The sequence below is a fragment of the Gallus gallus genome, chromosome 5 (assembly GCF_016699485.2).
Source record: "Gallus gallus isolate bGalGal1 chromosome 5, bGalGal1.mat.broiler.GRCg7b, whole genome shotgun sequence".
Taxonomy (NCBI): domain Eukaryota; kingdom Metazoa; phylum Chordata; class Aves; order Galliformes; family Phasianidae; genus Gallus; species Gallus gallus.
In genome coordinates, this window is record NC_052536.1 from 57,847,996 (window position 1) to 57,874,460 (window position 26,465).

General features: G+C 52.1%; 2 protein-coding genes across 4 annotated transcripts; one reads left to right on the forward strand and one right to left on the reverse strand.

The window, feature by feature from the left end:
* Positions 1-670: 670 nt before the first annotated feature.
* Positions 671-13,373, forward strand: RTRAF (RNA transcription, translation and transport factor). 2 transcript variants are annotated; one of them, NM_001397321.1, is made up of 8 exons: positions 671-796; positions 2,975-3,099; positions 4,408-4,507; positions 5,702-5,788; positions 6,446-6,534; positions 9,161-9,229; positions 12,257-12,305; positions 13,030-13,373. In NM_001397321.1, exons 1-8 carry the CDS (start codon positions 736-738, stop codon positions 13,182-13,184), a joined length of 735 nt encoding a protein of 244 aa, NP_001384250.1. In that variant the 5' UTR covers positions 671-735; the 3' UTR covers positions 13,185-13,373. The 2 variants fall into 2 exon arrangements, with proteins under 2 accessions (NP_001384250.1, NP_001384251.1); NM_001397322.1 differs by lacking the exon at positions 671-796 and adding an exon at positions 2,485-2,837.
* A 207-nt stretch (positions 13,374-13,580) lies between these two features.
* Positions 13,581-25,557, reverse strand: NID2 (nidogen 2). 2 transcript variants are annotated; one of them, XM_015276769.4, is made up of 22 exons: positions 25,312-25,557; positions 24,407-24,697; positions 22,444-22,676; positions 21,987-22,336; positions 21,651-21,800; positions 21,322-21,567; positions 20,934-21,134; positions 20,262-20,486; positions 20,034-20,177; positions 19,610-19,738; positions 19,378-19,521; positions 19,182-19,301; positions 18,888-19,103; positions 17,794-18,030; positions 17,443-17,664; positions 17,182-17,351; positions 16,523-16,652; positions 16,214-16,385; positions 15,469-15,626; positions 15,106-15,229; positions 14,386-14,498; positions 13,581-14,305 (listed from the first exon to the last, which is right to left on the reverse strand). In XM_015276769.4, exons 1-22 carry the CDS (start codon positions 25,501-25,503, stop codon positions 14,295-14,297), a joined length of 3,978 nt encoding a protein of 1,325 aa, XP_015132255.2. In that variant the 5' UTR covers positions 25,504-25,557; the 3' UTR covers positions 13,581-14,294. The 2 variants fall into 2 exon arrangements, with proteins under 2 accessions (XP_015132255.2, XP_040557760.1); XM_040701826.2 differs by lacking the exon at positions 17,794-18,030.
* Positions 25,558-26,465: the final 908 nt, after the last annotated feature.

The following is a 26,465-nucleotide window of genomic DNA, read 5'->3' on the forward strand; positions in this document are numbered from 1 at the left end:
AGGGCAATGCCAGGCAAGGCAAAGGAAGGCAGCGTAAGGCAAGGCAAGGCAGAGGAAGGTATGGTAAAGCAAGGCAAGGCAAAGGAAGGCAGGGTAAGGCAAGGCAAGGCAAAGGAAGACAAGGCAAAGCAGAGCAAAGCAAGGCAAAGCAAAGCACTGCTCTCTCACACCTACTTCCTTTCCCCAGTGCTGGCCATGCCATATGGACTATCTATCAAATTGCCAAGTTTTTGAACATGAAGGATTTTTCCCAGCCATACTTAGAGGCTGAATCCCCTCTGGTGGTCATCAGCTCACACAGGGCAGTAGGAACACATGGGCACAGACAGCTGTGGTGCCCCATCCCTGGAGGTGCCCGAGGCCGTGGATGGGCTCTGGGCAGCTGAGCTGGGGGAGCACCCGGCCCACGGCAGGGGTGGGGGCTGTAAGGTCCCTCCCAGCTCCCCCAACTCCGCACACCCCGCCCCTGCGGCCCGCCCCCCGCCCAGGCCACACCCCCGTGCCCCAGACCCCGCCCCGGACTGCCCACCCGCTGCCGTGTTGTTAAAGCTGGACGGACGTCCACTTCCGTCCCGGCTGCTTTCTCCGCGCTTCGATTGGTCTTATAGACCGCCGCTCAGCGCGCGAAAACCAATAGGAGGCGACATAGCCGGTGTGGGGGCGGTACTTCCTGTGCGGCCCGGCGGCTCGGCCTGAGCGCGGCGAGCGGCGGGACCCGGCCGAGGTGGTAGCGCCATGTTCCGCCGCAAGCTCTCGGCGCTCGATTACCACAACCCGGGCGGCTTCAACTGCAGGGGTGAGGGCTTTGGGGATCGGTTTGGGGCTTCCCCACAGCGGAGGACGCGCAGGATTTACAGAGAGGCCTAGGTTTAAGGCAGGAAGCCCGGGCTCTGACGCGGTGTGTGAGGCCTGCTCGGGGCTGGGAGCAGAGCACAGCCTGGAGGGAGCCCTGGGACAGCACTGGCGCTGTGTTTTGCTCCTTGTTCTTTGTTAGTGTGGGGGGTCGTGGGTGGGTGCAGGCTTGTGTGTTTTGTGTGCGAGTGGGGCAGAGGTTCCCCTGAAACGTTTAGGTCTTAAACCTAATCTATATCGGTGATGTTCCGTTTTGCAAGACTTTGGTGGTTTGAAATATTGCAGTGAGATAGTCGTAAGTTTGAGGACATGTGGAGCGGGGCCAGGAGGTTTTCATGAGGTCCGATAAACCCAAGTGCAGACGTGTTGTACCCGGGTCGTTGCAGCCCCTGCTGTCAGTGCAAGCCAGTGGGTGTAAGGATGGAGCACAGCCCTGCTGAAAACGACCGGGAGATTCTCGTGGGTGGCAGCTCAGTGTGAGCCAGGACTATGCCCTCACAGCCCAGAAGGCCAACTGTACCCTGGGCTGCATCCAACATAATGTGGCCAGCAGGGTGAGGGAGATGATTCCACCTCTCTGCTCTATGCTGTGAGTCCTCACCTGGAGCATGATGTCCAGATGGAGAGTCCTCTGTACAGGAGAGATGTGCACCTGTTGGAGCACGTCCATAGGGGCCACAGAAATGATCCCAGAGGTGAAACACCTCCCTGTGAGGACAGGCTGAGAGCTGCGGCTGTGCAGCCTGGAGAAGAGAAGGCTTCAGGGGGATGTGAGAGCAGCCTGTCAGTATTTAAAGGGGCTGTAAGAAAGAGGCGGTACAGACTGTTTAGCAGGCACTCCAGTGACGGGACATGGGGAAATGGTTTCACACTAAAAGAGGGGAGAACTAACCTGGATGTAAAGTTCTTTTACAATAAGAGTAGAGAGGTGCTGACACAGGATACCTGGAGAGGTAGTGGTGCCCCATCCCTGGAGACACCCACGGTCAGGCTGGATGTAGCTCTGAGCACGTGGTGGAGCAGTGGGTGTCCCTATTTGTTGCAGGGGGTGGGACCAGATGGCCTTTAAGGGTCCCTTCCAACTCAAACCATTCTGTAGACTTTGTAAGGGATTGTCTTTCCCTCAGTGCTTCTGGTTGGCCCATTTCTCTTTGAAAAAATGTTGACTACTGTCATCTTCGTGTGTTGTGCGTTTTGAGCTCTTGTAGCTAACGTTTTTCTCCTCAGAGGTTTGTTTTGTTGGTGTAGAAGTTGTTAAAATTGCTACTGAAAGTTTTTCTCTATGTATGTTGTGGCTGTTGCTCTGTTTCTTATAGCACATTCAGTGGAAGTAGGGCATTCACATCGCTTCGAGGAGGTGTCCTGACAGATAGAAATAGCATAGCAGTCTTGTCCCTGATGGGAAAGCATTTTGCTTACCCCAGACTGAGCTACAGGAGGATATTTATCTCATTAATCCAGATCACTGAAATTCATCCAGTGCCAGAATTTCAGGGGTGGTTATCAAGATGCTGGTGGTACCCAAGCGCTGCAAATCACAGATGCAGAGTAGTTGCTTTGTCCATTACACAGACCTTTGGACCACAGTCTTTGTATTGTGGAGTTCCAACTCCAAATGATGAAATGTTGGCTCAACAACCAGGAGAAGTTGACTCAACAGAGAAGAAGGAAGAGAATGCCTCTATACAGTCACGGGATGAGGGTGCATTGTTCTTAGGGACAGACTGGGGTTTGTTGCAGCATGTGATGTGTTTGTCCACGCAACAGAGTTGGGCTCTGATATCCTCAGTGTCATTGTTTTACTTATCCTTCATTGCTTAGTAACATTTATAATTGTATTCCTAATAAGAAGTCTCTTAGCTGTTGCCTTTTAGTGTTGTCCATCGACTGTGGCCAATTCCAAGTCACTTGAGAAATGAAGAAAGCGCCGAGTGTTGAGTTTTGGTCAGAAGTTACACTGGGCTGTGTGATTTTTTTAGATAGTGGTATGTATTTTTTTTTATGGTAAGAAGTGAAAGTGCTCAGAGACACCAGAATTTGTAGGAATTGGCTCAAAACTGGAGGGCTTAGTTTTGCCCTTAAGGTCTTGGTTAATTCTTGCTGTGTTTACTTCTCCCTGCAGATGAAACAGAATTCAGAAATTTTATTGTCTGGCTGGAGGACCAGAAAATCAGACACTACAAGATTGAAGACCGAGGGAATTTAAGAAACATACACAGTGATGACTGGCCCAAATCGTTTGAGAAGGTATTTTGTTCCAAACGCAAATGTGCCTTACCTGAATGACAGTCCAGGGTTTCTGTAGTTATTGAGTGTAAATGAGTGACCATTTGTCCTGTCTCTGAATGTTTTCTGTTTCTAGAAATTGAAATATATAATTGAGGCCACACTACAGGAGTTAAAGATGGTAGAATGCTTTGTGTGTAAATTTCACTCAACCAGGTTTTTGCAGTAGCATCTATCCTAATATTTCTCGCCTAAATTGATTTAGCTTTTCTACTTAAAAAATTGGCTGCAAATAAACAGCGTTTTTTTCTGTGCTTTCGTTTTTATGTAGCAAAATAAAAATGGATTAGCCTAATACGAGCTTTACAAGTGTATGAAATGAAGCTACTCAAACTCCTCTCTGCACCTACTGTTATTTCAATAGATGATTCTCCACTGCTAACACGAAGTGTGGCAAGCAGCCATAGCTCTGGTTGTGATCTCCTGTGTGCTTGTGAGCATTTTGAGTCACTGTGGGGCTGCTGGTTCTGTGCTGGATTCCATTTCCTTTCTCTGACAACAGCACTGTGAGGAGCTGAAAACACTGCTCCTAATGCTCGGTGCCTATTCATCTTACTTCTGTTCCCTGGAACCATTTGTCTTCTTCTCTGCCCAGGAGGTTTGGAGTGGTAGTGCACACGCTTTGTAAGTGGAAGGCTGAAGCACAGTTGCAAAATTGATGGCAGGAGGGAAGCATTCTGAGCTTTAAACATGAGTGATGTTGGAATTACTGGCTGTTGTGATACTGTTGTGTCAGCAGTACTTGGTGTAGCTTGGTGCTGTTGTATACAGCCCCTTGGAAGTAAAATTACTTCTGCTGCCCTGCAGAATCCTCTGGTTTTTGTGCAAATGCTTTAGAGGTGTTGTTGCACCTTGATAGCAGTATTGTGAAAGCTTTAGGTAGCATCCTTCCTGCTTGAGATAGGAAGTTTTTGCTGTACTTTGTTCTCTGTCCTTCTCCCTTGCCTCTGCTTGCTGTATAAAGAGAGCAGACAGCAGAGGAAGGAGTGTTTGGATTCTCTGGTTGTCAGTCTGACAGGGAACGTTACTCATTCAAAGCATTATGAAATGTTTAATATTAAAGACTAAGTGCCTCTCACATACCTCAGATGGATCAGATGCTGCAGCGGAGATGTTTTGTACTGATGCTGCTTCTTAGTAATGATCTTCCAAACTGTGCTGGCTATGGGAAAGTGACTGCAAATCAGTTCTGTGCTTGTCGCTAACTTATACAAGTGTTTCCTTCCAGCCTATCATACCTACTTCTTTTCTCCTCTTTCTCTTCCACAGTATATGAAGGATGTAAACTGTCCTTTCAAAATGCAGGAACGACAGGAGACTGTGGACTGGCTTCTTGGGTTAGCAGTTAGGCTGGAGTATGGAGATAATGGTATGACTGAATTTATCTAATACTTAAAAGTAGAAGGGAAACCTGTTTGACTGTTTAAAATTAAGAAGGATACGTCACATTTTGACAATGTCACAAGTATATATTTTTTTTCATTTAAAAAAATAAAGCTACTTCATCTGCTTGAGCACCGAGTTAAGATGTGGGCTGTTTTTCTCAATTCAGTTCCTGTGGGACAGTGCAGTAACATATTCACATTTGCTATCTATTTCTGGATATAGCAGAGCCCTTTGTATATATTTATACCTTTCTCCATGTGGTATTGCCTATGAGAACTTACTTCAAAGTGTATGAAGTGCTTTTTCTTTAATACTACATATATTCAAATAAGTTATTCTTAAATCTCCATTTCACTGGGAGCTGATCCTGAACCCTTGGCAGCTGGGGCAAGGGTATGAAAAAGTTGAATTCAACCTCAACAGTCAGTAGCAATTTCCTTTGCAGCAAGAGTGCAGATACAAATATAATTACTGGTGGCAAACATAATAGCCAAAGGACTGTTCTCCATTACCTTTAATTGCTGCAGGGCAGGACTGTATCCAAGACGAGGATGGGGATATGAATGCTGGCAATCTACAGAGCTGGTTCTTAGTTTGTAGTAGTGGAGGAAGTGAGCTTTCTCCTTTGTCTCAGTGTTATGTGAACATGGAAGAGCCAGTAGAGATCACCTAAAAATACTTGAAGAATACCGTTATGGGTCGTGGTTGAGTGCTTCAGTCTACAAAACTAAGTCTCTGTTACTAATGTTTTATTCACTGATTTGAGCCCACTCAAATTCTGACCCTACATATGCTGCTGATTAAGGCAGAGGGCCAATCTTGGTTGAATTGATGGATTTTTAAAGTAGAAGAACTGTAAGTTGCTGCTTGTTCAGCTGCCTTCCGGGAGATTGTAAGTTGCCTTAGTCAAGTGCATAATGACTTATGTAAGCATGAGGCATGCTCTGATGGTGCTCTGGGTGCAATTATAGGCTTTGGGCAGATGGGAGCTGTTAGGATAACTGCCTGTGGGGCATTAAGGAGCTCCAAAATGGCAGCATATGAACTGAGAATGCTCTTGGGTATGTACTGCATCTCCTAAATGTGGTTACCACGAACTAGTTTGGCTCTAAACTTCTAGTTAGTTATTTTCTTAATTAGTCCTAATGGTGATCATATTTTCTTCTTAATTTAACAGCTGACAAGTATAAGGACTCTACCCCTGACGGTGCTAAAAATACTGACAATACAGCAAAAAATGCAGAACCACTGATTAACTTGGATGGTAAGTGTACAGCAGCATTGGATGTATCATGCAGAATGGCTGCATCATTCACAAGTCTATCACATATTGGCTTGGTCTTCCACAGCCATACCTTCTTCCATGATGTCTGTAACTTTGATGATGGCTAAGTAGAACTGGGGGGAAAACAGCTACGAAGAAATAGCCCCAAATCCTTCAAATCTTTTCCCATTACTCCTTCTACAGAAAGATAGCTAAGAATTGGCCCTACCTTCACTGAGCAGGCACAGTTCTGCTCTATGGTGATAGAAGGATTTCTAAAAGATAGTATCTTCACTATTGGTTTTAATTTTTAAGACTTAACACTGCTTTCCTGTGCAGTAGGATGCATTTGACGTGTTTTGCATTGAAAGCAATGCTGTTTGAGCTTGGATGGCTTTCCACAACCTGCTTGATGAGCCTAGTGGCATAGTTTCATTGCGTTGTATCCTCCTTCATAGTTACATACCAGCTTAGAGCTTGCACCAGGCCAAGCCCTTCCCTTCTGCTGCAGTAACAAAGTGGTTGCTTGCTGCCTAGTATCCACGGCCTCACCCGTGCTCGAGGGCAGTGTGATACTATGGAATCAGAAAGCTAATTTTGTCTTCTGCAGCCAGTTAAGCCAGCATTTTTTGTTGTTGTTATTTTATTTTTTTACAGTGAATAATCCTGATTTCAAGGCTGGAGTGATGGCTTTAGCTAATCTGCTTCAAATCCAACGACATGATGATTATTTGGTAATGCTTAAGGTGAGCTTCACAGTTTTCAGACCTTGTTTCTTCCTTTTCACACCCCCCCCCCCCCCCCCCCCAGTGGTTAACGTGTGTGTAATAGCCTGTGGTAGGCAGTTACTGAGAACCAGGACTCATTTAGGAACAAAGAAAGTAAAATTCATCCCGTATGTGTCTTTTCAAGCAGATAAGAGAGCACAGTATTAATCGTGGAAATTAATGCAGGGATAATTATCTTGTTAAACAGTTTGATTGTAGCCACGTTCCTGGAGTTCCAGTGCTAGCTGAGAGTTGTCTTTCAAGATTAGAAATGCTCCAGGCTAGTTGATGTCACTTTGTGAGGTTTCTATGCACTTCAGACATAGGGAGGAATGGGCTCGAAGGGCAGCATTGTAGTCCAATTTTAGCAACGAAAAGCTTGAAAATATAGAGGCTAAGTGATGCAAAGGATGTTTTAAAACAGCACGGGAGGAGTCAGTTTAGTTTAGTCATGTCAGCTAATCATAGTTTCTAAATGCTGTAAATAAGCTAATTAATTTTCTAAAGCATCTCCAAATGGATGTGGGAAAACCTGTGACTTAGTGGTGGAACTCTGTAGTTATCTGTGAATTTCAAGTTGAGATTATACTCCCCAAATACTCTATTTTGGGAGATAGTTGCAATCTTGAGTTCTTATGTGATCATGTCATAATGTGGAAGTTTAGTGAGTTGTTTGGCACCAAAATAAATGTATTCCACTGAAAAACATGACAATGTCCATTTATTACAGAAGCAGTGGTTTTATGCTAAATTTATATATAGATATTATAGAATCCCAGAATGGTTTGCGTTGAGTAGTACCTTAAAGCTCATCTGGTTCCAACCCCTAATTTGGGCAGGCAAACCTCTCACCAGTCCAATTTAGGGATGATGTCTTGCAGGACAATGTCAAATGTTTTGCACAGGTCCACGTAGATGGTGTCTGTTGATCTTCCCTTATCTACCAATGCTATAACCCTGTAGTAGAAGTCCACCAGGTTTGTCAGGCACACCGAATTTACCAAACGTTTTGTTAGGAAATGCTGCCCTGTAGTTATCCCATCAGCTCCTTTTTCCTTCTGTCTGGTATGTTGTCCTCCTTTGCTTTCTCTAAATAACCCTTGAGTCCATTATAAATCATTGGGGGGAGGGGGGGTGATGGTCTCAGATATCAAACCTCTGAAGGGGGAAAAGAGAAACAAAACAGAAATACCCCATGAAGGCATAAAGAAGAGAGAGGAGACACAGTGAGTGGCGTTGTTGGGGATCTGCGTTATCTCAGCCCTTCAGCAGAATTCCTTCAGCTGCTGTTACAGGACAGTCTCAAGGCTAGCAAACTTTATCTGGATCGACCTAACTGGCACTAACAACTCAGAAAGCAGGATGTTTTCTGCCTGACTGTATTTACATTTTGTCATTCTTTCTGCATTTCTAGTCTCACTTTTTTTTTTTTTGGTTGGAGGCAGCTGGACAAAGCAACCAGCCTGGATTTTCCTTCTCTTAGTTGCAGGAAGAACAGATTCTTGCAGCGGTGATTCATGTTATGTGAACAACAGTAATGCTGCTTTTCAAGGCTTGATGATAGCAGAACATGTCAGTGAAATTTTTTGGTTCTATTCCACGTGAAGGAGGCTTGCAGCAATGCCCATACATAGAAATCGTGATCCATATTCAGGCTTGGGCACTCTGGCTGCTTAGGAAAAGTGAAAAGCTGCAAGCCTGGCAGAGACATCTAGCTAGACCTTGGTCAGAGCGAGCAGAGAGGTATTTGGAGTCCTCCTTTTATTAATTTAAATTGGAGGAATTAATCAGGAAACGCCTATTTTAACACAGTTGGATACACTTTTTCTAATGCAAAAGATGCTTAGAATTTTCTTATGAGGTCTGATTTCACTGCTGGAATTTAAAGCTAAGCTCCTCATCAAGTCACTTCCTATGTCCAGAGTAGTCACCTCAGTTAGAAGGGTTTCTAGAAATACCCACTGGTAGCTTTGCAGTATCACTTCTCAGCTTTAATCATGAACAAAACCAGGAGAAATGGTGTAGGGAAACGTGAAGCAGCACAACTGCTTCTGTCGCACTCAGCTATTCATCAGGGTAAGTCTGAGGAATGTGTTTGACAGACAGAGTGCTTTTTGGTGGAGGACTGCCAGCCTGGTATTCCTTCAGTTATTTTTAGAGGCATTTACAGCTGTAGGTATCAGTAAGCGATAGCTCAGTGTGGTTTTGGAGCAGTGGAAGTAGATGAGCAGCAGGATTGCTAAGGCTCTTCTTGTTCCCGTGTCTAGAAATAAATCTTTCCTTTTCTTTTTAACACCTGGTTAGGTAGCCTTGTTTCTCTGCCCGTGAAAGATGGTTCGACACCTCCTAAAAGATCCCAGTAGCAGGAATTGCTTCCTGAAGAAGCTGTATTGCTGCAGCATTAGAGGCAGAACAGTACAACGTAGGCAGTACAAAACTCAGAAAAACAAAACTGAAGCTGCTGCTTTGGGATCAGTATCCACTTACTCTAGGAACAGCAAACCTTGTTGGCTGTTGCCGGTGCTTTGCAGTTTCTGATCCAGTGGTGTCTGAAGTGCATCAAGACATAAATTAATTGCTCTGGCCTTTAAATGTTTTTCTCCAGGCAATTCGCATTTTGGTTCAGGAACGCTTGACGCAGGATGCCATAGCGAAGGCCAATCAGTCCAAAGAGGTTTGTATATACACTGCACAGTTGCATATCAATCCTACCTGGTGTTAGTTATCTTCTTGGGCTAAATGGGTTCTGTTTAAACGCTTTGTTTAAGAGGATAGTGGAAATTCACTTTGCAGTGGCAGTTCTGATTCTGAAAGACCCAGAGAGCAGCAAGCAAAATTGTTGTGTGCAAATATTTGTATGCTGAGGGGTGACTGCTGCTGTTCAGTGCAATGGGGCCACAGTATCCACAGAAATGCATGCCCTAACCTTACCTTGGAGTCAACTGTATTGGCTGCATAAGCAGGTGAAATTTGCCTCCTGTAGTGTTTTGCTTCTTAAGTCCAGTGTGTGTTTGAAGAACGGGATGTTGGCCACCTGGCTTCTCTCCCCTTTCCCCCCTAAGTGAGAAATGGTGAAGGAAACTTCAGCAATTAAACATCAGATCATCCAGCATTTGGCACGGCAGCTGCTGGCATTGTGTGCAGCCAGGGAAGGGAGCCTCACGCCCTGCAGGTGTATGCTGAGGAATGGCCCTGCTAAAGCAACTGGATCTGGTCAATGAGGGCAAGTCCCTTCATCTCTTCTGGCAGCTGCTCAGAGCAGTCCATGCTTTATTTATTATCATAACACTGCTTATGGTGTTTACTAAGTGGCAATCGCAGGTGCACAGAGATACAATGCAGTAACTGCCAGAAGCCTTGGAACATGAAATCAGAGTTAAGACACAAAAGGGTGGGAAAACATGAAGGCAGCTGGGACTGCTTTATTCATTTTAGTTTCTATAACTTCTAGTAAAAGGCTGCTTTTCGTTACTGTTTACATAGCTGCAAAGCTGACTTGTAGGGATCAAAATGCAATTTGGCAGAAGTAGCTGTTTGAGCAGCAGGGACTTTATTTCAGGACAGGATTCACAATCAGTAGGTTCTTAGAGTGTGGTCAGGTCTTAGGTTGAAATGTCATTGAGTGTCATAATGTCATCAAGAGTGTATTCTTACCGTAAATATTAATTTCCAGATGGGGTGGAGGTGTAGAAAAGATGGGGCTGGAGGCAGAGAAACAGCTTTGTGCCCATAGCAGTCGTCAGTGTCATAACATGCTGGATAAAGGGAGAAAATGTCTTAAAGAGAGGGGCTGACTGGGTCACAGGGAAGGAGGGTGGGGAATATGAATCTCTGCTTCTGACCCTGGTTGGCTCGTTAATAGCCAGAATCCTAGCTGGTGACACTTTGTGTAATTAAGTCTTGTCCCTAGAAATAGTTTATAACTGTTTGGCTTCTGCATGGCTGACGATTTTATACAAAATGTCATGAGCCGTGTTCTTGGCAATATCAAGATATGGCACTGAAAGATAAAATAGGTGTAGGAGTAGCCTCCTGAAGGATACGTACGAGGGTTGTGCTGAAGAGATTTACACTTCTGTGCTAGGGGTTTAAATGTGCAAAATAAAGTGAGATTTATCCTGAGCTGTCAAGTTAAAGTTTTAAAAATAAAGAAGAAAGGGGTTTTTTTTTAGATTATGTTGTGAATGGCTTGCAATTCAATATATTCAGTGTCTGGATAGGATTCAGATTTGTGCAGATATGCACATAACCTGTTGCAGGCTGCTTTTACTGTGGGAGTGTGTCCTAGGTAGAATCCTAGAATGGCCTGGGTTGCAAAGGAGCACAGTGCTCATTGAGTTCCAACCCCCTGCTATGTGCAGGGTCGCCAACCAGCAGCCCAGGCTGCCCAGAGCCACATCCAGCCTGGCCTTGAATGCCTGCAGGGATGGGGCATCCACAGCCTCCTTGGGCAACCTGTTCAGTGCGTCACCACCCCCTGGGGGAAAAACTTCCTCCTCATCTCCAACCTAAACCTCCCCTGTCTCAGTTTAAAACCATTCCCCCTTGTCCTATCACTACCCACCCTCATAAACAGCTGAGTAGGATTAAGTGGAACAAATGCCTTTGGAGCAGCACTTCAGGATCACCCTGGGGCAGCTATACCTCTGCCTGCTTAAAGCTTCTGTGCAAATGAACGTGTTCCTGTTTGAATGCAGCAGCAGCATGCATCCCAGCAGCCCAGTGCCTGCTGTAAGACCACTGATCTGTCAAGAATGGGCTCCGGCAGAGGGAGCAGACAGCGGTGTGTGCAGCCAGAAGGGAGCTCACAGCAAGGGCGTGGGAGGAGGACAGGGAAAGCAGTGCTGTGCTTCCAGGGTATCTGAAAACACCAGCTGCTTTGGAAGTGCTGCTGTGGTCACTCAGCGTTGGAGGTGCCTGCAGTTGGCAGGCATGACTTTATTGTGCATGTCAGATGCTGAGAGGAGTTGCATAGTGAAAGCAAAAGCTTAAGATTGTCATTGTTTAAATAAAAGTATGCACACATTGAAACCCAGGGGGTGATTGTTCAGTGTGACTTCTCCATAGCTGGAGAAGGTAAAGAAATAGAGCAGTGCTTAGAAATGAGCACTAATAAAACTTGTGCTTGCACTGTTTCTTAGAGCAAGCGTTTAGAATTTAATGTTTAGGTTTATTCCTAAGCTCAACACTTGAGAAAATGCTTCTGAGCATGTTGATGGAGGCTGCAAGTACAGTGCTTGAGAAACTCGCTTGATCACAGAGGACTTTTACAGCTTGCTTTCAAATCAGCCAGTGCTTTGACAGCTGGCAGCTGTTTAAAGGCAATTGTTACTAAGAAAGCCCAGTTTGTGCATGCTTATTGTTTGTCTGGCTTAGGGATGTGGCCACATTAAGTGTTCTGCAGTGCAGTTGTTAGCCTTTTAAGGATTGAATACGGGCAGTGTGTGTTCAGTGGGACTCACTCAACAAGTAGGGGGGAATATTATTAAAGATGAAGACTAATGATTGTTATTAGTGCTCTGGGTTTGAAGTTTCAGAGCACAAAGGCAGATGTAATCAAGCACGATGATTTTTTTGAGGTTGTCATGTGTATCTGTAGAAGGAAAACTCTGGTGTCATCTCCAGGGTTATCTGGGGTGGTATTTTATTGGCCAAATACGCAAAGTGACGTTGCTAATTGCAGTGTTTTTTCTCTTTAAAGGGTTTGCCTGTTGCCTTAGAAAAACACATTCTTGGTTTTGACACAGGAGGTGAGCAGGTCCCTTAATTTTACTTCTAAACAGCAATGTTTGTCGTTGTCAAGTGTGTTATTGTCAAATAGATAATGTGTACGGAGACAAAAAACCAGCCCGATTCCTCTGGAGCCTGCAGTGGAAAGAGTTGCTCCCTCCCAGCTTATTTATGAGCACTCCTGAGCTTTTTGTGTGGAAACAGAAAAGCACAAATCCTGGCTGCGGAATATATCATTATTGAAATATTACTCTGAAACAGCTTTCAATAGCAGACCCACTTGCACATGGAAGGAATGCATCTTGTTGCTGTTGTCTTGTACAAGCTGACTCCTACCAGCAGAGGACCCTTGTGCTTCTCCTGTGCATTCCAGCTACCTGCTTCACCTAAGTCTAACTGGAGGCATCACACGTGGGTGTGACCCAATAGATTGCTTTGCAGGCAGTAGTCAGATGTCCTGGACTTCTCTGCTCTGCCTTCACTTTTGCCCCATGTACAGCTGAATTACTGCTTGGAATACTTTGTACTGACCTGACTTAGCTGGGGATTACTGTGAGGGCTGCGCAGAGCTGGGTGAGGCTTTGCAGAGCCCTCTGTGCAAGGGAAGTTCTGCCTCCTCCTTCCAGTATGAAAAACCACAAGCATGAATGAAGTGTGGAATGTTCACTGAGATTAATCTTTTCTTAAGCTCTTTGTATCAGATATAAATGCTTGACACGACTTCTCTTTCTGCATCTCACCCAGATGCTGTTATCAACGAAGCTGCCCAAATCCTGCGGTTGCTGCACATAGAGGAGCTCCGAGAGCTGCAAACAAAAATCAACGAAGCAATCGTAGCAGTTCAGGCCATTATTGCTGATCCCAAGACTGACCACAGACTGGGAAAAGTAGGGAGATGAAGGGATTGGAATTTCCATTCTCTTGTGTACTTAGTATGGTTAGGCACTATGTACAGCTCTGTACAACTCTGGCATGCAGTTTGAAGTGGATGTTATCTTACTGATTTGAAAGAAAACAGGAAGTCGAATTCTGACTGTTCTAGTGAATTATCATCTTTCTTTAAATAAATGAAGTCAGGGAAGTAGAAACAAATGGTTGTGATTAGCTGTGTGTTGGCAAAGATGGTTCTTCGTGGTTGTTTTTTTTCTCCCCCCATTGTGTTTGGCTTTGAGTTGAGAAAGGGAGTGTTTCATAAAGACTCTTTTGCTGAGGTCCTGCCATATACCCAGCTTGCTCCTGCCTTGCTTGCTGCTTCTCTGCAGTCTGCCCTATGACTGAAACATTTAAAAACTAAATCCAAAAGGAAACATAACCATTTTATTCAATTAATGAAATAACCTAGAAAAAGTGAAGCATAACAACTTAGTGTATTTCTGAACATGTATTGGTCTATGGTGGGTAGGTCTATGAAGGCACTTGGGGGACCAACAAGCATGAACAGATCAATTCTTCTAGCATATTCTTCTAATATAAATACTAAAAGACATGCATTGAGGCAGTGTTGAAAATACAGAACTGTCTTCTGGAAAAGCTTCAGCACCTTTGCTGTATCACAGAACTGTTCTGCACACTTCTGAACATGCACGGTTGGCTGCAGGGCTGTAGGTCACTTAGATCTGACGTGATACTGCATCCCAAACTTCCCATCTGTGCTTAGTTTTGGATAAAAGGACCTGATGGTCAGATTGTCATACCATTAAAAATCAACCCATTCTTCTTCCAATAACGTAAAGCATTTGAGTAAGAAAACTACACTTGAAATTTGCTTGCATAAGCAAGAGTTAGAGTAATGGCCTTAAGATTCACAGGACCATTTCTTCTCTTATCAATATTTCTCGCTTTAAAAAAAAAAATACAGTAGTAAAGACCTGAGGTATAACTTCAGAACCACATAATCTTTTGCAGGACGGAAGGTTGCTTCATTGGCCTTAGTGAAGGGCTTCCCCCTCCCTTGTATGCAGTGACAGTATGCTGGGTCTGAGGTCCTTTTAGGTGTGAAGTTGTCATTGCTATTTCCTTGCTGCAGAGAGAAATTGAGCTCTTGAGCTCATCTGCCCTCTAACAGGCCAGAGAAAGGGGTCGGGTTTTCTTGTGTTTTACCTCCAGGGCAGTAGGGATAAACTGCTGTGATGCCATAGAGGTGCGATCGGTGCTCTGGAAGGTACTCGTCGGTGAAGGAGCCGGTTTCTTTATTGACAGCAATCACACCATCACTGTGGAGAGAGGAAAACTGTTATATCCCATCTAGGTGCAGTTAAGGACAGAGGCAGCTACAAAGAGAGGGCTGAACACCTGCAGAACAAATCAAAAGAAACATGCCCCACGGCTTCCGTGTGCAGCTCCCTCAGCACGCTGCTGCTGCAGAATCACAGAGCCAGCCTTCCAAGGAGAGATTATCTCCCCGAGAGCCTCGTCCAAGTGTGGCCAGCACTTAAGTGTTTGTTATAATTTGCTAAGATGTGACTGAAGTTTGAGAGCTTCCAGCTGGAGCGGGAATAGAGGCGAGGTCCTGATGACCCCGATGCCTTTGGTGGTGGGGATAGGGAACAACTGAGGACAGCATCTTTTCTTTCACTTAATCTGGATTCAAACCCTTGGGCCAAGTTCTAGTTAGAAAAAAAAAACAACCACAGTATTTCTTTCCCTCCCAGGAAGATGGAGTTGTTTAGAAACAACTGTTTGTTCTGTGCAATAAGGAAGCTTTACAAGCAGCTGCTGCCCAGCGTGGCGCTGCAGAGGGCTGAGGCCAGGATTCTGGTGAGGTTTCAGGCCCGTGGCAGCACTTGTTTTCCCCTGCTGGAGTGGGTTTTCCCCCCTTACCGTCTCCAGTCGGTGTGGTAGAAGTGACTGGCGTAACTAATGATGCTGAAGGGGTAGTTGAGGTTGTTGTGTATGATGCGCCTGCCTGCTCCGTCAGGGAACGTGCACTCCAGCTTCTTCGTGCCTTGGCAAAAGCAAGAAGAGGGTTACCACAAATACACACTCACTGTATCCATTAATTTTGCAGCAGCTTCCCAGCCCAAGGATGCAGAAGCTGCAAATCCCCCCAGCTCAGTCACGCTTAAAGTCTTTCCAACCAGAACAGTGGAAGGGGATGGAGTGGAGCTCAGGTACCAATGGGATAAAGACAGAGCTGCTTTTCCCACTTAGTGGAGCCCTCCGGTCCATCCTCGGTGCAGTTACCTGCATCTGCCCAACACAGCAGCTTGGAGAAGGGGTCGAACGTGAGGCCGTTGGGCAGCCCGATGTCCGTGTTCACCAACACCCTCCTGTTGGCTCCACTGACGGTGGAAGTTTCGATTTTTGGTGCTTCTCGATTCCAATCCGTCCAGTAAAGGTTGCTTGGGAGATAATTATGTAGTGAGCGAAACAGGACACGCAACAGATAGGACAGGAAGAGAACACTGGCTTTCTCTACAGCACTGGTTCTTATCAGGAGGGAGGCCTGCATTTTCCCTTCTGCTGCCTGGAATAGATCTTTATTTGAGCTGAAAATCACTAAAAGAATAGCAGCACGATGTCAAACTTGTTTACGACCCAAACTGCAGCTTCTAGACGAGGGTGAGCCTTAGGAGTAGCACATTCTGTATTGCAACAGCACCCTAGGGGCACAGCTTGTGTTTTCAAACGCTGCGTTTCAAAGCTTTTAAAACTAATCCCGACACTGAAACAGCAGGTTTAGCCAAACCCTGAGTTATTAAATGAAAGGAGGGAGAGGGGGAACGGAGCCAGTCCTTCCTGCAGGGTGTGCAGTGGAGGAGAGCTGCTGCCAGGGCCAGGATGGGGTCTTGGGGCTGCAAGGAGCGGTAAGCTGCCCCGCTCATGACCAGTCCCACCCCAAGCACTCCCCCACATACAACTCCTGTTGCAAACTGGGCAAATGCCATCCTAAAAGAGTCTTGCAAAACCTCCAGACGTGGGGTCTCACCCTCGGACGGGGTCCACGGTGATGGCCCGAGGGTTGACGAGGTCGGTGTCGAAGAGCACCCGTCGCTCCGAGCCGTCCAGCTGCGCTCGCTCGATCTTATCCAGGCCGCTGTCAGTCCAGAACATGGCTCTGCGGAGGTGGTCCACTGCCAGCCCCTCGGGGCTGATGAGCCCTGCGGGAGGGGTGAGGTGCTCAGTGATGGGGACACGCGGATCCTGGTCCGCTGCCGGCCCCGTAGCCAGAGTCCCAGTGGGGACAGTCTGGGACGGACCCAGCAGAGGTGGCCCGGAGCGGGTAGCGGGCACACACCCGAGTTGATAATGGTCTCTGGCTCAGCGCCTGGCTCCAGGCTTGCCCTGCTGATGGTTCGGCCCGCCACGTCAGTCCAATAGATTGTCTTCTCCCGGCAGTCGTAATCAATCCCTACCACGATGGAGCCCTGGGTTGCAAGAGACAATGGTGAAATCCTGCCTGGACCACAGCCGGGATCCTCAGTAGGTCCCTCATCCCACCAGCCAGCATCTGGGGCGCACTGAGAGGTGCGGCGATGGGCACTGATGCTCGGCTCCCTTTCCCCCAGCAAAATCCTCTGGGCTCCCACTGTGAGCCTCCCACTGACCCCTGCAGCAGGGCTCCCAGCAGCTGCTGCAGGCGCACACCCACGTCCAGCTGGGGCTGAAACCCTTGGACTCGAGGAGAGATTTCTGCACCAGCAAGGCCAGCCTGAGGATCACCATCAGCATGGGGAAAGGGAGGGCTTTTGGCAAGCTGAGTATTGCTTCCCAGTGTGCAGAGGAGTTTCTCTCCATCAGGCTGGCCAGGCTGGAATGGACACATTCCCCCAGGAGTCGGAGGAAGGAAAAAGGCGAATTCTTGGAGAGTTCTGCTACTTGGCCACCAACCCACACCGTGACCTCGTCCAGCAGCCCCGCATCCCCTTTCCAACCCCATGCCCTGCGATACTTTACATGCAGGGAGAGCAGGGTCTTGGCTGCCTCCTTCTGCAGCCGCGTGCCGTTGAGTGGCAGGTAGCCGATCTGCTGGCCCTGGGCGTACAGCAGGAAGGTCCCTGCGGCCGGCGGGGACACGTCGGGACGCGGCGAGGGCCGGACGGTGGGCGGTGCGACGCTGGGGAGACCTGGGCACACCATGGAGGGGACGAGGAGAGAGATGGCTCCGAGCGCATCGGGGCAGATGGCACTCGGGGTGTGGGGTCCCAGAGCTCTTACATGGCGGGGGGCTGCCGGGCTCCGAGCGCGTGCCTTGGATCTCCCTGCCGCTCTCGTCCACGCACCAGCAGTACCCGCTGTCCCCGTGGCACTGCAGCGGGGTGAAGTGGCCGTGTGCATCACACTGCGGCACGTACTGGTCGCCACGGGGGCTGCCTCCGTAGTGCTCCAGCAGGCTCTGCCGCCAGCGCTCACACATGGTCGGGGGACGCTCCGAGGGCTCTGCCACAGGAATGGTGACTGTCACCCGCCTGCCCACGTGCAGGGACTTCACTGGAGCTGCCGCTCCTTGCTGGGTGCTCCAGTGATGAGGCTGGGATGCCGTGGGGAGGACGGCCCCGTGGTACCCACCTGGGCTCCCGCAGCGCGGCGGCGTGCTGCCCGGCGCTGTCCTGGTGCCGGCAATCTCCTGCCCCGCACCGTCCACGCACCAGCAATACCCGGTGCTGCCGTGGCACTGCAGGGGCCGATAGTTGCCCTGCTCGTCACACTGTGGCACGTGTCCGTTGCCCACGGGTGAGGGGCCCGGTGGCACTGCCCGTGGGTACAGCCGCTCGTGCTCACATGGCGTCAGCTGCTGGGAGGAACCTGCTGGCAGAGAAACACCTCCGGCACACGGGAGGCCAGGGGGCGGCTTGGAGCTGGGCACCCCGTGCTGCTATAACCCTGTGGGCCAGGGGGCCCTAATGACTCGGGAGCTCCTGAGATGCCCAAACAGCCATTTGGCAGCACCTGCAAAGGGTCCCCTCCAATTGCCCTGTCCCACTCTGCCGCTGGCCAAGGCCATGATGGCAGCAGGGGCTCAGCCCCGACTCAGCCCCCTCTGTCCCACAGCACAACCACGCAGGCTGCCAGGCTTTGCCCCAGCACCTACGTGCCTGCCGAACCCACAGAGATGCCAACAAAATGCCAAAGGATCAACCCCCATCCCCTCCACTAATCCAAAAGAGATGCCAACAAAATGCCAAAGGACCTGACTCCCATTTTTTCCACTGATCCCATAGAGATGCCAACAAAATGACAAATGACCTGAACCCCACCATCTACACCAATCCCGTAGAGATGCCAGTGAAATGCCGAAGGACGCAGCTCTCATTGCCTCCACCAATTCCATAGACTTGCCAAGAAAATGCTGAAGGATCCAATCCCCCTTTCCTCTACCGATCCCATAGAGATGTCAACAAAATGCCAAAGGACTCAAACCCCATCCCCTCCATCAATCCAATGGAGATGCCAACAAAATGCCATAAAATGCAACCTGCATCCCCTCTGCTAATCCTATAGAAATGCCAATGAAATGCCAAAGGACACGGCTTTCATCCTCTCTGTTGGTGCCAACAGAATGACAAAGGATCCAAGCCCCACCCGCTCAGTTGATCCTATAGAGATGCTGAAGGACCTGACCCCTTATCTCCCCACGTTGAGCACAGCAAGACAGCACCCACCTGGGTTCCCGCAGCGTGGCGGCGTGCTGCCCGCTGCTGTCCTGGTGCCAGCAATCTCCTGCCCCGAGGAGTCCACACACCAGCAGTGCCCACTGCCACTGTGGCACTGCAGGGGCTGGTAGCCGCCCTGTTCATCACACTGTGGCACGTGTCCCGGTGTCCGTGGGTACAGCTGCTCGTGCTCACACGGCGTCAACCGCTGCGTGCTGCTTTGTGCTGCCGGCAAATCCAAAGCACCAGCAGTGAGGATGGGGACTCCATGCTGAGGCACGGGGATGCGCACCGCAGCCTTACCATGCGTGCACTGGAAGCCATCGCCTTCGTAACCGGGCTGGCACTGGCAGGAGAATGAGCCCGGCGTGTTGTAGCAGATGGCAGCAGGGTGACACAGGTTTAGGGTGCACTCATTCACATCTACGCAAGGCAGGACACGGTCAGATGGGGCAGGACAACCAGCATCTCCCCGCCACACCGGCCATCCTGCCCGTACCGGAGCAGACGCGGCCGTCGCCGGCGTACCCGGGCAGGCACTCGCAGGCAGGCTGACCCCCGGCACGGGGCAGGCAGCGCGCCCGGTCCCTCGGAGCGCATGGGTGCCTCCCAACCTCACAGGGGTCAGCCGCAGGGGTCGGCACTGTGGGGACACAAAGATGGATGGGGAGAGCCCCGTGGGGTGCTGGGGTCGGTGAGGCGGTGCCCCACATGGTGAGACTGGCACTTACACACACAGCCGTGCCCATCTTCGGCCGGCCGGTAGCCGCTGTGGCACTCGCAGCGGTAGCTGCCCAGCACGTTCAGGCAGACAGAGAAAGGGCCGCACTGGCCGAGGCCTTCCTCACACTCATCCACATCTGCAGGAAGGAGAGACACCGGGCACCCGGTGGTGGTGGGGGGGCACCCAACACAGCCCCCAGTTTTGGTGTTTTGGGGTCTGGGTGCTTTGGCCATCCTGCCCCAAAGTACCCATCCCATGGCTGCCCCTTCCTCCATCCCTACTTTCTTGGTCACCTCCAGCCCTCCACTACCTCTGGGACTCCCCGGCACCTCTGCCTCAGTTTCCCTTATGATTCACCAGCAGCTCTTCTGACCAGCACCCCAAATGACAGGGGTGCATCGAGCCCCCTGCACGCACACAGCCCCCCTCACCTTGGCAGCCCCGTCCATCCCCACGGTACCCGGCTGCACACTCGCACGTGTACCCCAGCCCCGTGCCAGGCTGGCAGCGCGCCGTCTCCTCGCACGCATGTGTGCCATCATGGCACGGGTTCACCGGTGGCACCTCAGCATCACCTGAGCGGCAAAAAGGGTGGTGAGCACGGAAAAAACACTGAGATAAAATTAACTCCATCTGACGCAGGCATCTCCCATGCTCACCACGCGATGAGCTGATGCGACTGGTGAGGGCGTAGCGCAGGACCTGCTCGTGGCCATCGTAGAGGGCAAAGGCACGTGCCACGCTCAGCTGCTGGACGGTGGGCAGGCGGCCGCGGGCGTGTGGGCAGCCCACCACCGTGATGTTCTGGCGCAGGCGGTAGGACAGGGTCTGGTTGGTGGAACCCGAGGTGAGGACGTAGTCGCGGTGAGCCGAGGACGTCACGGCTGCAAAGGGAACTCCAGAAAATGGGCTTCAGCGCTGGTGGCTGTCTTAGATGTTGGAAGTTGTGATGGGGATGGGGTGTTTTGAATCACAGATTCACACGGAGTCATGGAACGGGTTGGGTCAGTTGGGTAGGGTTGAGTTGGATTGGGTAAGGCTGGGTAGGGCTGAGTAGGGTTGGGTTGGATTGGGTACAGTTGAGCTGGATTGAGTACGGTTGGATGGGGTAGGGCTGAGTAGGGTTGGGTACAGTTGAGTTGGATTGGGTTGGGTTGGGTAGGGCTGGGCTGGATTGGGTTGGAAGGGATCTTAAAGCCACTTCCAACTACCTGGGGCATTCACAACTTTGTGGGGGCTGATCCAAATGGGACACATATAGACAGCTAAGAGAAACCAAAGACAGGGATAAAAAAAAAAAAAAAATGGGATACACAGAGCACGGCTCATACCTGAGCTGGAGTAGTGGTAGAGCTCCTTGTAGGGAGCGATGTGGACACTGGTGTTCTCTGGGACAAAAGGCACCTGGCCCTCAATGTGGGTCCTGAGGCTTAAGTAATTGTCTGCCCCCAGCCCTTCGGCCATCTGAGTGATGCGCACCTGCTCTTCTCCAGGGTAGAAAGTCACCTCCAGGTACTGGGTGAACTCAGCACCTGGGCAGGAAAGGGAAATGTATAGGATTTGGTTGTAACGCTGCAGGGAGCACACCCCCAAACCTCTCTGTCACACCCAGCAGAGCCTGCGACACACAGTGAGCCGAATCCAAGAGCTGTACCCATCAGAGCAACGGGAAAAAACTCATCCCCCATACCACAGCCCCCATCCTCCATCTCTGCTCACCGGTAATGCTGAAGCCGTTCTCAGAGCCGGGCTCCTCAAGGGCAAAGAGCCACCCGAAGAGCCCTCCGAGGGGCAGCAGGGGCAGCAGGGCGCGGGCGGCGGGCGCGGGCACCCCACTGATGGCTGTGTAGGCTCTGCCATCACTGCCCACGATGTAGGCGTGCAGGTCGACATCCTGGAAGCGGACGGGCGTCCGACCCACCACCAGGCTGCCGCTCACTTTCCCGTTCAGGCGGTGTACGGCCCCTGGACGGAGACACAAAGCAACCCTGGCATTGGCCACCCAACCCCGTGCCCCACACCCCTTCCACGTTGCCCACCCCACGTACCTTCGGGCAGGCACTGTCGCCCATTGCCATAGTAGGCGGCCCGGCAGTGGCAGCAGAGCCCGGTGGCGTAGTCGGTGCAGAAGGCATGCGGGGAGCAGCGCCCGTGGTGCTGGGCACACGTCTCCCTGCTGCCTGCGCTGTAGGTGAACACTGAGGAGAAGCAGAGGGTGGGTTGGGGACACGGGGACAGAGCCAGCACTGGGCTCACTGCCTGCAGGCACCATGCCACAGCTCCTGGGCACCCGGTTCGGGCTCAGGAAGCTTGTGGGGCACCAGCAGTGCCAACCCGTGCCCTCTTGGGAAGAGGTGAGCTTGCAACAAAAAGGCCCCTCTCACCGTTTGTGTTAAAGTGCACGTCCTCCTCCACGCCCACACCGTGCTGCCCGGAGCTGTAGGACACGGGGTGGCCCTGTGGGGCGTCCCCAATGGAGTGCAGCCTGGGGCTCCATTCCTGCCCCAGGGGGGACGCGGGCAGCCCTGAAGGGACGATGCTGAGCAGCGCAGGGTGCGGATGCGGCGATGTTGTCCTTGAGCCAGGTTGGGCCAAAAGCTCAGTGGGCACCGAGGTGTCATCAGTGCCATGGGGCGCGGGACTCAGCGCTGCACCCGGGACATCCCCTGGCTCCACATTCTCCAGGGTGCCCACACGGAAAACCCACACTCCGGGCACCCCCACATTGCTCTCCCTGCACAGACACACACGTAGCAACTGGAGGGGATGTGGGCACACCGAAGGTCCCCAAGCCCTTATTCCAAGGAATGGGGCTGCTCCCTGTCCCCCGTCCCCACTCACCGCTCGAGCCGCTGCAGTTCCTGCTGGCTGCTGGCCACGCTGTATGAGTGCCCCTCTCTCTTCCCATCATCGCCATCCCCACGGCTGAAGCCCACCCTGGCTGGCAGCTCCAGCTGCACGTTGTAGGACTCCTTGGGCCGCGTGCCCAGGAACTGGAGGCCACCCTCGGGGTAGAGGAAGATGGCATACGTTTCCTCCTCATTGTAGGCTAGAATGGCTTGGAAGGTGTTGAGCTGCCGGCAGGATGGACAGAACATACAATCATAGCATCATTGAGGCTGGAAGAGACCACCAGGAATATCGAGTCTGACCATCAACCCATCCCCACCATGCCCACTCACAGAATCATAGAACCATGGAATCATTAAGGTTGGAAAAGACTTCCAAGATTGCCAAGTCCAACCAACAACCCATACCCACCACACCCACTCATGGAATCATGAAGGTTGGAAAAGGCCTCTAAGATTGTCAACCCACACCCACCATACCCACTACACATGTCCCCAGCATCATAGGGAACCCCATAACAGAGCATCCTGAATGCCCTGCACCCTCTGAAAAAGGGAGCTGGAGACATGATAGCACCCCAAAAACGCACGCAAACTGGAGAACTCCTCTTCCAAAGAGCCCTTTGTTGCCCTGCGGACGCCTCCCAGGAGAGGTTCCTTGGAGCTGCCATGCAGCGGGGTGACAGCCCACTGGCTGCACCCCAGGAACCTGCAAGCCCTTTGCTCCCATCCCCATCTCTCCATCCTGCCCAACCCCAGCAGTCCCCTCCACCTCCCCATCAGCACTGCAGGGAAACCCACAGCTGCATCCTATGGGAGAACAAATGTCACTCAGTTTCCTCTGGAAAAAACACACACTTGCTCCTGCCTTCCCTATGGTCGTGCTATAGGCATGTGCTATAGGCTTGGGGCCGTGCCAGCCCTGAGCGAGGCGGAGAGGCCACGGGGGCGAGCACAACCCTAACTAGCCAGCGGAGAATCCGCAGCACCCCCAGGGCTGCAGTGCAGAGCACACGCACAGCAGCAGGGGCACAAAGAGCCCCGTTGTCAGCTCACACTCGGGCATTCAGACCCTGCAGAGGCAGCCAAAAGGCCGGGGGTGAGACCCCCCCGGGGCGGATTCCTTCCCCACGCATTATGGGGGGGTGATGCATCGGCCTTGGGGACAGCCATGCGTCGGCATCGAGTGACACAGAGAGAGTAGAGGCAAATCCTTGGTGCGAGCTGCAGCGTGAGCTGCAGGGTGGCACAGAGCGGGGAGAAAAAAAGCGGGGTTTGGGGACATCCCCAGTGATTTCTGCTAAGGTTGGTTATGCACCAACTGAACTTTGGTGCTCCGAAAGGAATGTTTCCATCGAGCCGCTCCTCTCCCTGATCCAACTGCTCGGAGAGGAAGAAAACAATTAGGCAAAGAAAATGCGGCTGCACTGCTGCCGTCCGCAGGGTCGCTGCGAGGCCTCCGATGGCATTTCTTCAGCTGCCTTCCCGAGTTTTAAATAAGAGGAAAAAATGTGCTCTGCTTCCTTCCAAACCCCGCTGGCTTCCTCGCCTGCGTGCAGCAGTTCCCATTCCGCAGCTGAAGGGCCCCGGTGCGGGGATGGGCTGCTGGTGGCACAGCGTCACCATTACCGTCACCGTGTGGGTCGTTGGCTCCCACCCCACATTTCTGGAGAGAGCTCCAGCACAGAAAGGCAGCGCTGTGGATCTGCCCACGCAGGAGCCTTATCAGCACCGGGGTGGGGAACGCAACACCGCTCCCCAAAACATCACTGCGCCAACAGACAAACCCAACGAGAGCGGAGAGGACAAGCTCTGCCTCCCCATTTTGGGTGCTGCACCAGGAAAACCCATCCCAGATGACCACCGAAGGTCCCTTCCAACTCAGTCCACGATTCTATGACCCCACGCTTGGATGGTTCTGTGATCCTGACCCAACGCTGGGTATCCAACCCCACCTTTCCGGGGGGTTCCCCGTGGGCTCCCACGTCCTCCCAGGTGGCGATGAAGGCACTGCTGGGTACAAAGGTGCCGGCGGTGTCAGGAAAGCCAGCGTGCACGTATCCTGCTGCCCACTCCAGCACGGTTGGAGCACGGTCCTGCCTGTAGTAGATGTCCCCTCTGCCCCCAGAGGTGTCGAGGTCGGCCAGGAAGGGAGCAATGACGGGGAAATCTGTTGGGAAGTCGTCGTCCACGTACTGGGTTTCACCTGGGAAATCTTGGGTGGAGATGACCCCGTTGGTGCCCACCTGTGAGGAGAGCAACACAGGGGGGTGGGGGGATGGGGAGGGGACACCGCACTCCTGCTGTCACCTCCATCCCACGTGTCAGCCTGAGCAGCACAGCGCTGACAGCCCCGAGGCCGCGTGGCCCCAAACAAAGACCTCTCGGGCTGCTCCAAGGCCAGAGCCAGCTGCTGGCAGGGAACAGCTGCGGGGGAAAGGGGAAAAGGGCTCCTTGTTCCCTACATGAGGAGGGTTGGGTGGGATGCAGGGAGGGGAAAGGCCTGGAGGATGGATGGGGATGAGACGCGTGGGGTGGGCAGAGGATGGAAAGAATGAGAGGAGCGTAGGAATGTGTGGGTGCAGAAAAGACACACGTGTAGGGCTGCTGGGGGAAGAGGGAATGGGGAACGTGGGTGTTAAGGGCCGGGGAGAAAGGGGGCGGTGGAGGGATGGAGGGAGGGATGGGAAGGGAGGGAAGGAGAGAGAGATGGAAGGAGAGGGACAGACCGAACGGAGGAAGTGACAGAGGGGCGGAGGGATGGAGGGAGGCACGGAGGGACGGAGCGACGGACTGATGGAAGGAATAGAGACGGGAGGACGGGAGGACAGAGAGGAACGGACGGAGGGCGCGGACTCACGAAGAGGCGGCGGGCAGCGCGGCCGTAGAGGCGCATCGGGGGCCGCAGGACAACTCCGGGAGAGCTCTCGTCGTCCCCGTGCCGCAGCCGACCGTCGCCGTGAGCCGCCCCGTAGGGCAGCAGCTCCGTTCGGGGCAGCGCAGCCGCCACCGCTACCGCGGCCGCCGCCAGCGCGGCCACCGCCGCCCGCATCCCGCGCAGCGCAACGGAGCCGAGCGGACCCCGACGGGACGGACCGGAGCCGGCAGGGCGGGACGGGACGGGGCGGGCTCAAACCGCGGCCGCGCTGCCATTGGATCCCCCGAGCTCGGGGCCGACCAATGGGGGCTTACCCCAAAATCCGGCCTGGGGTTGTGCGCCCCCTCGGCCCCCCCCCCTTCTCCTCCTCTTCCCCCATCCCCCTCCGGGCCGGGTACCGCGGGGCCGCCCCCGGAGCCGGGATTGCCGCCAGCTGGGGGCCCCGGGGGCCCCGGCCTCTCTCTTCCCTTCGCTCCCCGCAGCCGGGCAGAAACGTGACTCCGTGTCCCCAGGAGAGCTGCGGGGGGGGAGAGAGGAAAAGCTGGAAGTGCACAAACAAATGTCGCGCATCGCCCTGGAGCGCTTCCCTGGCCCGAGGCCAACGCAGCGCTGCATCTGTCCCGAGAGGCGTGCGGGGACGGCAGATAACGGGGAGGGCGCATAACTGGGAGAGGGGACCGGCGGCGCATCCGTGGCACTCCCGACGGGAAATCCCCGACGGGAGGGCGGCGGGACGCCCTCCGTTTGTCCCCACGGCATGGGTGGCGCTGTGTCGTAGCGGTCCCCCATCCCCAGAGGTCGCGGCGAGAATCGGTGTCCTGCATGCAGCTCTCACCCACGGGGATGAGCAGATCCCAGAGCTTTGGGGTGACATCGGGCTGCATCCCGACCCGCTGTCAGCAACCCGGAGGGGAACGCCTCTCCTTGGCTGTGGAAAACCATTAAGGCAGCGAGCAGGGCCAGCTGGATGTGCTCCACAGCCTTCCAGCAGCTGCCGGTGCCAAGGGGAGGGCTTCTCCCCGAGCTCCCATGCACCCCGAGATACCCAAACAGCACCCAGAGGGGCAGCAGACCCCCAGCCCTTCCCCTCCCTACACCCCAAACCCTGCAGTGGGGTCGAATTCAGCCTCATCTCC